The following is an 11,427-nucleotide window of genomic DNA, read 5'->3' on the forward strand; positions in this document are numbered from 1 at the left end:
ATTCCTATGTACCCAAACCTTGCGTTTGAGTACAAATGGCAAATAAAGTCTTGAAGTTGAAGTCTTGAAGTCTGTTCAGCCTCCAAGAAAAAAACTCAACTTTTCCTTTGAGTTTCACAGTTGTTCAGTTCATACAGAAACTTGAGCAGTCTGGTTGAATGTGTTGCTGTTTGGTCCTTCATATCAGCCCTTTTGTCTGGTCAGATTTCTTTCAGGGAAAAAAAGGAGTAAAAAAGGAAAGAATATTAGTGAAGTTTTTTGGTTGTTTTTTTTAAAGCTACAAAACAAATAAAATGAATAAAACTCCAAAGTTTAATATTGAGCAAATTAAGTCTTTGGCTCAAGCTTCCTGTATAGAAACTGAATATCCAGAAATGTAAAAACAGTCAACAAGCTTTAATATCAAGTGTTTGGAGCCTGGAGGCAGAGCCGAGAGCTCAGACAAATGATGAGTTGAAGCGGTTTCATAACTGCCTAACTCCTCCTTGACACAGTGTCTGATTTGGAGGTAGAGAAAGAAATGCGAGTTTGGAAGACTGGATTTGGTGCAGAGCTGACAACATGATGCAAACTGTCATCAATGTACAGATCTGCCAGAGTTCAAATACCTTTACCTCTGCAGACCACAAACACCCTATCAAGCTGAGCAGGCTTAAAAGATGATGACACCAAACTGAGAGAAACAGGGAGACCTGAGGAACCTTGTGAGTGGCTTTTATCCGAGACAATAGTTGTAAAGTTTGGTTGGACTAATTTGTGTGTGACTGCACTGTGGCTGGGCACTACAGTTAATTCACCAAGTGCACAGATCATTTAAGGGCAGACCTGCCATTAATGGCTATGGCTGCTATATGTATCTAACTAGTGGAACTCCTCAGCTGGATGCATTACTAGAGACAGCAAAGTGGGCACTCAGATGAAGGCTGTTAGAGCTAGTTGTGTGTTTCCCCACTACCTACTGAATCCAGTTTATTGCTGTTCCCACATGGGCAATACTATTTAGTTACTTCAAATGCTTTTAAACCTCTAGTTAGAACTCCTGGGGCCTATTCCACAGTTGTTTTGCTAACAACTCTGGTTTGTTAACCCTAAAATGAGGAATCTACGGTTTCCAGTACCAGACGGAGAGCTAACTCCAACAGACTCTGTGACCCTAACCTGGCAGGTTTTATCCAACAACCTCTGAGTGTCTCTCTGACTCCGCCCCTCCTGCTGCACCTGAACCATCTGTCTGACACTCCCATTGATTTCCTCCTTCATAAAGTGGCTGTCAGAGCGTCAGAGGCCAAGTCAAGTTTATTTATAAAGCACTTTAAAAACAGCAACCACTGACCAAAGTGCTGTACATAAAACACAATTGGACAAGAGAAAATTAAAATTTACAAAGATAAAAGATTAAAAAATTTACACACAAATAAACAACTATACAATGCATAATTTATCCTAACAATAAATTAATAAAATAATACACACCAATAAAACAACTATGAAATGCATAATTTAACCTAACAATAAATCAATAATATAATACACACAAATAAAACCAATAATAAAAAGCATAATTTATCCTAGAAATAAATAAAATACAATTTCAATAGACAGCCGCTCCTATTAATCAAAGGCCAAACGAAACATGTGGGTCTTAAGAGCAGACTTAAACGTGGCCAGTGAAGAGGCCTGTTTAAGCTCTATTGGCAAAGCGTTCCAGAGTTTTGGACCTGCCACAGCAAAGGCTCTGTCTCCTCTGAGCCTCCGCTGTGTCCTCGGCACATCCAGAAAAAGCTGATCAGCTGATCTGAGGGGTATGTACGTGCAGCAACTCGGAAAGATAAGGTGGGCCAAGGCCATGAAGTGACTTAAAAATAAATAAAAGGATTTTAAAATGAACTCTAAAATACAGCCAGTGCAGTGAGGATAAAACAGGGGTAATATGCTCTCTCTTTCGCGATCCCGTCAATAGGTGTGCAGCAGCATTTTGAACCAGTTGCAGACGGGCTAGAGGAGCGAATTCATCTGCAGACGTTTATGTTTCTACAAGCTGTGAAATCCCAGTTAGACGTTAGTTTGTTATTTTTGTAACATGAAGCTTTTACAGTCATTCACTCGTCAACAGGCTGTAAGGACGGAGACAGCGATGATGTCACAGATTTCTGAATTCTTTAACTTCCGGCTGTGTCCCGTCATATTTTAAACAGGCTGTTATTCACCCTCTTTTTAAAAAAGCAAAACGCCGACCTTTCCCTCCTTCAGAATTTTAGGCCAATTTCAAAACTGCTTTCATCTCCAAAATTTTAGAAAAAGTGGTGGCCAAGCAGCTAACAGAAGTTTTAACTGCTCATAACATCTTAGATAAATTTCAGTCTGGGTTTCTACTGAAACCGCTCTCCTTAAAGTTTCAAATGATATTTTAATGTGTAGAGCTGCAGGTGAATATTCAGTTCTTTTACTTCTGGATCTCTCTGCTGCCTTTGATACTATCGATCATGGTCTCCTGATTGACAGACTTAAAACTTGTGTGGGTATCTCTGGGTTAGCTCTTGACTGGTTTTCTTCTTATCCCTCTCAGAGGAGCTTTTTCGTTGCTTCTACTAATTTTATGTCCTCCACTGCGACCCTATCTTGTGGTGTGCCCCATGCAAGGCTCGGTCCTGGGAGCAATCCTGTTTGCTCCCACTTGGGCACATCCTGAATAACTTTGAATGCATCTCATACCACTGCTACGCAAATGATATTCAGTTGTGCATGTCTTTTAAACCACAGAATGTAGCCAAATTATCTGTTCTTCAAGATTGCATTTGTGCTATAAAGAACCAGATGGCAGCAAATTATCTCTGAATACACACAAAACTGAAGCCCTGATCTGTGCCCCCGACCACTTTGTTCCTACAGTAATCCAAAATCTTGGACCTCTTTCATCTTCTGTTTGCCCCACTGTGAGAAATCTGGGTGTTACGTTTGATCAGGCGTTCACCTCGGAAAAGCACGTTAGCTGTCTTGTACAAAGTTATTTTTATCATCTGCGCAGCATTGCTCGTCTTAAACATGTTGTGTCTCAAAGTGAAATGGAAATGGTCATACATGCATTTATTTCATGTCGCCTTGACTATTGTAACTCATTGTTCCTCCGCTTAAACAAATCATCTCAGTATTGCTTACAAATAGTCCTGAATGCTGCTGCGAGGCTTCTCAGCAGGTCCCCTACAAGCTCCCATATGACACCAATTCTGGCTTCCTTACACTGGCTTCCCATAAAATTTAGGGTTCATTTTGAAGTTCTGGTGATCACTTTCAGAGCCCTCCATGGTCAGATGCCTCCATATATCAGTGAGCTACTACAACCTTACCAACCAACTAGATCTCTGAGGTCTGCTGATCAGTGCTTGTTGGCTGTACCCAGATCAGGTTAAAGACAAAAGATGACACAGGTGCTTTTGAGGTCGTGGAACTCACTTCCACCGGATTTACGATCTGTGGTCTTTACCTTTAAAAAGAAACTGAAGACCCACCTGTGCAGGCTAGCTTTTATTTAATTTTAACTATTTATACCATTTTTAATGTTACATTTTATTCTGTACTGTAAAGCACTTTGTGAACTCTGTTCTGGTAAAACACTATATAAATAAAATGTACTTACTTACTTATAATGAGGCAGCTGCAGCTGTCAGACTGTCAGTCAGTTCCTCTGAAACATTTACTGTAGTTACTGTAACATCACTGTTACATCACACTGATCTGGATGAAGCTGCTGACAGAACACACTGATCAGTGATCAATAATCGATCATTGGTCATGTTGGAAAAGCTCACTGATGGAAAAATGTCTGGATGCTGGAGACTGTAATGTTTAGGTTGTGTTTGGCGGTGAAGAGGAGGCAGCAAACACGCACAACCACACTGGTGCTGGAATTCCACAGTGTCGTCCTTTAATAAACACACTCTTCACCAACCTTATAAAGCCTGGTCGAACGGCTGCTGCATTGTCATACATGAAATAGCTGCGTTCATACAACCCGTGACGTTACTAAGAGTTAGGGAGTTAGAAAAATAGAGATCCGTGTGTCCATCTGCCAAAACGTTTCTCCCATGCTCTCTACAGAGGAGCGGTGGCGCACACTTGTGACATCACTAACAAAAGCTTAGACTGTCGTAAAGAGACACCACACAATTACAACTGTTACAAGATGATGGGAATGTTTGAGTGAAGATGAGGCTGAAATGATTTGAAGACTTCAAAACTGAAATAAATGGATTTAAAGTGACTGAAATGTTGTCAACATGAAAGTTGTCTGAAATTCAGAGTACGAAACTCGACATACTTTCCACTGAAAAATCACCTAAAATTCCCTTATTAGTAAAACTTTACATTCTTTACAGACTTGGAAAGCTGCTCTGAATGTTTTCAGCTAAATGTGAAACTATGACTGAACTCTGACCTTTAACTCAGTGAAACATCTCTGGTGTGGCTGTCAGAGAGCCGTCATCTCTCAGCGAAGCTGACCTCAGATCAAATTAGAAACGGTTAAACTGGAAACATTAAAGCAGTTTTTCTGTAAATCTCATTACTCAGTTTTATCTGGTAATGGCAGAAATCATGAAATTCTCCATTTAAAAAATAATAAAGGGAGGGTGCTATTCCATCAATAGATTCAATTTTTACTGTATGATTATGTGAACAATTAAATGGTCATAAACTGAACTGTCATAAACTGAACTGTCATAAACTGCAGCAAAAACAGTTTTTGTTAAGTAACAAACTGGCCTGAGGTCAGCTCCCCGGGGTCTGCTGCTGTCTCAGTCTCTAACACACAGGTCTGTCAGTAAACTCAGTCTGAGCTGTTTCTCCACAGTTTTATCTTCACTTTCTGTCTCCTGCAGTTTGTCCTTCAGGCTCAATAATTAGATTTTATAAATTAAATGTGAAATTAGGATTCAGCTTCATCTGATGGAGATTCAAGTTGTGCAAATGATGACAGCAGACATTATAAAGAAATGATATATTTGATAACAAACTTTTATTCTGTCTGTGATGATTAAAGTCAGGCTGATGACACGTGCGACCCTCCATCATCGGATTAAAATGGAGGCTCTGCCCTTTATTTACCCGTTGCCATAGTAAATCCTGGTGTCGGAGCTCCATTGATGATGGCTTTCTTTCTGCGCTACCAGGGTGATCATACTCAGTTGATTGATCTGACTCTGATCAGCTGTTCTGGGGAAACTCAGAGTTGCAGATTTCAGAGTTGATCAACTCAGAGTCTGTTTTTAAAGCCTGAGTTTGTTGAACATGTTTGCGAGGCTTTTCCAGCATGAACGGCCTGTTTAAGCTCATGACAAAGCATCTCAGTTGGTCTTATTTTAGCCAATCAGAGGTGGACTTGCTGGTGTGTTTTGGATCGTTGTCCTGCTGCATAACACAAGTAAACTAAGCTTCAGGGTACAAACTGATGGCTGGACATCTCCTCTATATAAAGTTATGCTGTGTTGTGTTTACTTGGTATCAGTTCAATACCAAATTTTCCAATATCACAGATCATTGGTGCATACATAAATCGTCCACTGTAGCTTTGTAAGGGACTTAAGTGAAATATAATATTGGACAGAAATAGTGTTAAAGTGTACGGAGACACGGCTTATATTGATTTTTGATACTGTAATACACTGTTCCAATCATATGTATACAGTGCCTTGCGAAAGTATTCGGCCCCCTTGAACTTTTCAACCTTTTGCCACATTTCAGGCTTCAAACATAAAGATATTTTAATTTTTTGTGAAGAATCAACAACAAGTGGGACACAATCGTGAAGTGGAATGAAATTTATAGGATGTGTCAAACTTTTTTAACAAATAAAAAACTGAAAAGTGGGGCGTGCAATATTATTGGGCCCCTTTACTTTCAGTGCAGCAAACTCACTCTAGAAGTTCAGTGAGGATCTCTGAATGATCCAATGTTGTCCCAAATGACTGATGATGATAAATAGAATCCACCTGTGTGTAATCAAGTCTCCGTATAAATGCATGTAGTGACGCCAAAAATGTAGTTTATGAGGGTGAAAATTGTAGTTTCATGATGTGGTTGAAGAAATCCTTCGCCGACAGTCTTAATGTATAACATAGAGTTTATTTACACAAAAAGACAATGTCAAAACAGGCACTTTCCTTTGCGACCTGGGAGAGGGTATGTCTCTAATCGCCCTAGCTCCCAGAACATAAGGGAGACAGACATTATATAGTGTTAGCAACCCCCACATCCTAACTTCCATACATGGTTATAAAACAGCTCCAGCCTCCTAACCTATAGCTAAACATACACTCTTAACCCAGATATTAATTGTAATTAAACGTTTTAGTAATCATTACTTATTCTTTCGTGTTTGGTAAAAATGTTGTCCCATTACTAAATCAAATTAGTTAACTGTACTTTTCTACACAAATATAGAGTGTAATGAACTTGTTAAGCAGAGATTACTAAAGATATTATGTTTTTGAAGTGAAGGGGCGGGGCATATTCAAACTCAGTCCTGCTGCAACATGCACCGTGGCAAGTTCAACGACTCCTGACTGGTAAGTGTGAAGAATAACTATTTTAAATAATTCTAGCTATTTCTTTGCTTAAAAGATAGCTGAGTTCCATGTGCAGATATAACTGAAAATTATAGTTACAGCCTACCGCCACCATTATCGACACTTTGGTAAAGTGAGGGGTTTTGGAATCGAAGTTAAATATCGCGAGTGGAGTGGCGAGCGCGAATGTTAGCATTGGCTTAGTGTTAGCATACTGACGAGTCTCAGTTTATAACGGACAGTTACTTTAGGAGAGATGTACTTTGCTGAAATAAACCTTTATTACACCAAGTTTAAGCCGAGTGTATCCTGTCTCTGAGGGTAATTTTTTTTAATCGAAAAAGCCGCTCCAGTAGTGTCAAGACAGCTAAATGCTATCGTTAGCTTAGCGTTTCACATCGTTCGTAACAGCATGTGCTTGTGTTAACCTAGTCCACGTTTTTTTTCTATACGGTTTCGTATGTACTGAAATGTAATGGTCGGACACAAAGGTTGAAATCTTGTATGACTAAAGAGCTGAAGCTGAGGTTATCGCCAGTTCTTCTTCTCCACCTCTGATCTCCAGACTCTTAAAATACAGAACTGACAACAAGTTAGAAACGTTATTAAACCTGTCAATTGTCTGCAGACAGAAGGGTAAGCCTAACTCATTTGGCAATATTTTAACTCTAATGTGAAATGGGAAAACAAAATTTTCAGGCTGAGAACAGAAATTTCAAAGGGAGACAGTATTTCAAAGTACCATATTTCCTTGATCACTGATGACATGGTTGTGGACAAGTGTGCTAAAATTTTTATTATTTTTTGTTCTTACAGGTCCGTGTGAAGATGCAGTGGAAGTGCAAATACTGTGAGTTTACATCAGAGAAAAGGGGTTACCTCTTAAAACATTACAGGCTAAAACATGGAAGCTACACCAGAACTGTACCATTTCCTTGCTTACACCAAGAGTGTTTATGCACATTTAAGTCCATCAGTGCACTTAGGGTCCACTTATCCAAAATTCACCAGAAAGACCAAGATGCACAACTGTGTGAAACACTGACCTTTCACTGTCAGTCCTGTGATTTTTCTGCTGCTTGCACAGAGGCAGTTTTTATCACTCACTTGCGGAGTACACATTTAAAAGTTAATCACAGAGTCCACTGTCCATATAATGGGTGTAACTTTCATACTACTGTGTACTCCACATTCAATGCACACAGAAGTAAACAGCACAGAACAGGCAATTGGAAGATGTTCAAACCAGAAATAGTGTCTGGTAGTGAAACCAATGAAGTGGCAGAAGAGGAACATGGGCCCCCAAACAACACTGTTGATTTAGAAGGCAGCGAAGAGTCCAGCAATGAAGAGCATCATGATCTTGGGAAACAGTTGGAGCACAACCTAGCTGCTCTTTTTTTAAAGATGCAAACCATCCTCCACATTCCACAAAGTTCTATCGATGAAGTTATACAACAGCTCCTACATTTAAGTGAACTGTCCCAACCACTGCTGCACAATTCAGTCAAGGACATTTTGAAGCTACACACAGATGTAGATGATTCAACTGTGAAACAGGTAGTCAGGGCTGCCTCAGAGAGCAATATCATACTAAAGTATTGTGGCAAGGGTGGCTCCTTATCAACCTCTAAAAGGAGAGCAGCATATGTAAACAAAAACTTTGATGTGGTTATGCCAGTTGAGTACTTTATTGCCAGGGAAAAGAAATCTAGTGCTGTATATGTTCCTATAAATGCCATGTTACAGAAAATGTTGAACAGGGCAGACATTTTAGATAAAGCTCTTCCAGTACAAAAACATGTGCCACATGAGTACAGTACATACAGAGATGGTTTGTACTGTAAAGGAAATGGCCTCCTTAACAGCGAGGAATTCAGAATCGCTGTTGGACTTTACACAGATGATTTTGAAGTGTCCAATCCATTAGGGACATCTAAGAAGAAACATAAAATGAGTGCAGTGTATTGGGTGCTTGCCAATGTGCCATCAAAATATAGGTCCACACTCCAGTCCATTCAACTTGCTCTTTTATGTAAAGCCTCTGATGTAAAAGAATATGGCTATGCTAAATTTCTTCATCCTCTGATCCAGGATCTGGTTTCTTTGGAGCAAGATGGCCTATATGTTGAGAAGTTGGGAGCATGTGTCAAAGGCACAGTGTTGTATGTGGCTGCTGATAACTTGGCTGCTCATTCTTTTGCAGGATTCTTTGAGAGCTTTGGAGTGGACAAGTTCTGCAGGTTCTGCATGGCAACGAGGAGTGAGATCCAAGACAAGGAGGTAAGCTCGGGCTCTTTTGAACCCCGAACTGCAGACATTCACAACAAACAGGTACAGGAGGTACAGCAGGATCCCACTTTGGCAAAACAGTATGGTGTAAAGGGACGATGTGTACTAACTGACAGTCTGGAGCACTTTCATGTTGCTCGTGGCTATCCCCCTGACATCCTACACGACCTTTTTGAAGGGGTTGTTCCTGTTGAGTTATCACTCTGCATTTCAGAACTGATTTCTAAGAAATATTTCACATTAGAAACACTGAACCATGCTATCAAATCTTTTGCATATGCTTTTCATGACAAAACTGACCAGCCTCAGCCTATTGCCCAAGGCTTCTCTACCAAAGAGACCATAGGTGGAAATGGCCATGAGAACTGGGCTCTAATCAGGTTGCTCCCACTTCTCATTGGCCATAAAGTGCCTGAAGGGGACGATGCCTGGAACGTTCTGATGCTCCTTAAAGATATTGTTGAATTGGCTGTAGCAACAAGGCACACTGAAGAGTCTATACATTTCTTTGACTGCAAAGTGTCAGAACACAGAGAACTGTTGCAAACTACATTCCCAAATTTCAAATTGCGTCCAAAACACCACTTCATTGAGCATTATCCTGAGATGATTAAGGCATTTGGCCCACTGTCAGATGTCTGGACAATGCGTTTCGAGGGAAAACATAAATTCTTCAAGCGGGTCATTCGTAATGCACACAACTTCAGACATGTGGCACTTACACTGGCTGTAAAGCATCAGAAAATGATGGCTTACTGTTTGGACACAAGTTCGTTTTTCAAGCCCTCAGTTGAGCTGGACAAAGTTACCACAGCACTGATCACATCTTTCCCCGAGAATGTCCAACAAGTTTTCTGCAAGAGAGTACCCCAGCTTACAAAGGTTCTGGTTGCATCATCAGTCTCTGTAGATGGAATTAGATATTGTGCTGATATGATACTCTCTGTCGGTTCATGTTCAGGCCTCCCAAATTTCAAACAGATCAAGCAGATTGTGGCAATAAACACAGAGATCTTGTTTGTGTGCAATACAATGACGGCATGGTACCATGAACATTTCAGATCATTTGAACTCTGTGGCAGCGCAAATCCCTCTTTGTGTGTGGTGGAACTAAAAGAGCTGAATGATGTTTTCCCTCTGTCAGCATACAGATTTGGAGAAAATTCAGCAGTGACACTCACTCGCTATATTCTGTGTTGAGAAACCACAAGTGTTGTCAGTACTAGCATTGCTCTGGATAGAGTCTAAATGTAAGCCTAATTGGTAATTTTGTATCTTTTTTGATAAGCCATATGTTAAACTGAATATCTATGTCTTTGTGTATATATTTCTAATAAGCTATTTTTTTTATTTCCAAGATGGCAGCACACCAGAAGATGACCTTGAGAGTAATTTTCACAGAGACAGATATAAGAAAGGTTGTTCTGAATACAAGACCTACTACAGTGGAGGATTTGATAGGCAAGCTTAAAGAATCACTGGGACTTAATTTCAACTTCAGTCTCCAGTACCAAGATCCTGAATTCAATTATGAAGTGTGCAATCTGACAGATATCGAAGATCTTCCTGAAAAACCAACAGTCAAGGTCATCCCTCTACTTGAGTTGGTATCTGTCTCAACATCTGAAGAAATTTTGAGTGGCACACCCAGTGTAGCAGATACAGAGATCCTCTCTACATCCTCGCAGGAGCGACAGAAACAGTGGCCAGATTGTTTTGATATCCCAGATTTTTCTGTTGATGTAGCATATAGACTTAGGCAAGCAGATCTTCAGTTTCTTCGTGATGGTACGCACCTGAAAGTAACAAAAGAGCTGAAACATGAGATTCTTGAAAGATTGGCAGAGAGCATGTATAGTTACACAGCATACCCAAATAATGCTCAGTTCGAAAGTGTTGCACAAGCCCTCATAAGCAAGCACCCCTCTCTCCAGGAGCGAGGCTCAACCAGTCGCTGTAGCGGCTGGAAAAATAGTCTAAAATTTAAAATGGCTAATTACAGAACAAAGCGCAGAAGATCAGGGTGCCTTGATGTAGCAGTAAATGCAGGGAAACGAGGAGGGCATTCAACTGAAGGAGAACCAGCCAACAAGAACATCAAGAAGGCAAAGAAAGGCGAGATCAACTTCTTACCCAACTTTCCAGACGGATTTAATCAGGTAGCCCTTGAGGGTGCCCGCAAAGACTTGGTTAATGAAATGCAGAAGAGAACACCAAATGGACAGCTTGTAAAAGAGAAGATGGATCTGACGTTTGCATTGAGAAGAAAAGAGGTGGTGGAGTCAGAACCTGCCGTTTGTCATTTATAAAGGACTCAGATGATGATGACTCTTTCCGCAACATTGACATTGGGATCCTCCTTGTTGAACCTGAAGGTGCTGTGCCCTCATCCTCCCTGCATCTCAGTCCAGCCTCACTAAAAATTGTCATTGAGGGAGAAGTGGTGATGGACAACATTCAAGACCTGCCAAAAGCTATGTGTCTTCTCTTTGGACTTGCATATGCAATGCATCTCAGTTACCCCATTTCTATGAAGTTCACGTTCCAGTTCATCCAACAGGTATTTCTTGAGCTG

At 40.4% G+C, this 11,427-nt stretch overlaps 1 protein-coding gene across 1 annotated transcript; it reads left to right on the forward strand.

Moving 5' to 3' along the window:
* The first annotated feature begins 6,398 nt into the window (after positions 1 to 6,398).
* LOC115784255 (uncharacterized) lies at positions 6,399 to 11,161 on the forward strand. The gene is made up of 4 exons (XM_030735414.1): positions 6,399 to 6,560; positions 7,377 to 7,410; positions 8,767 to 8,843; positions 10,211 to 11,161. The coding sequence occupies exons 3-4, from the start codon at positions 8,811 to 8,813 to the stop codon at positions 11,159 to 11,161; spliced, it is 984 nt and encodes a 327-aa protein (XP_030591274.1). The 5' UTR covers positions 6,399 to 6,560; positions 7,377 to 7,410; positions 8,767 to 8,810.
* Positions 11,162 to 11,427: the final 266 nt, after the last annotated feature.

This window comes from Archocentrus centrarchus, chromosome 8 (assembly GCF_007364275.1).
Source record: "Archocentrus centrarchus isolate MPI-CPG fArcCen1 chromosome 8, fArcCen1, whole genome shotgun sequence".
Lineage (NCBI taxonomy): Eukaryota > Metazoa > Chordata > Actinopteri > Cichliformes > Cichlidae > Archocentrus > Archocentrus centrarchus.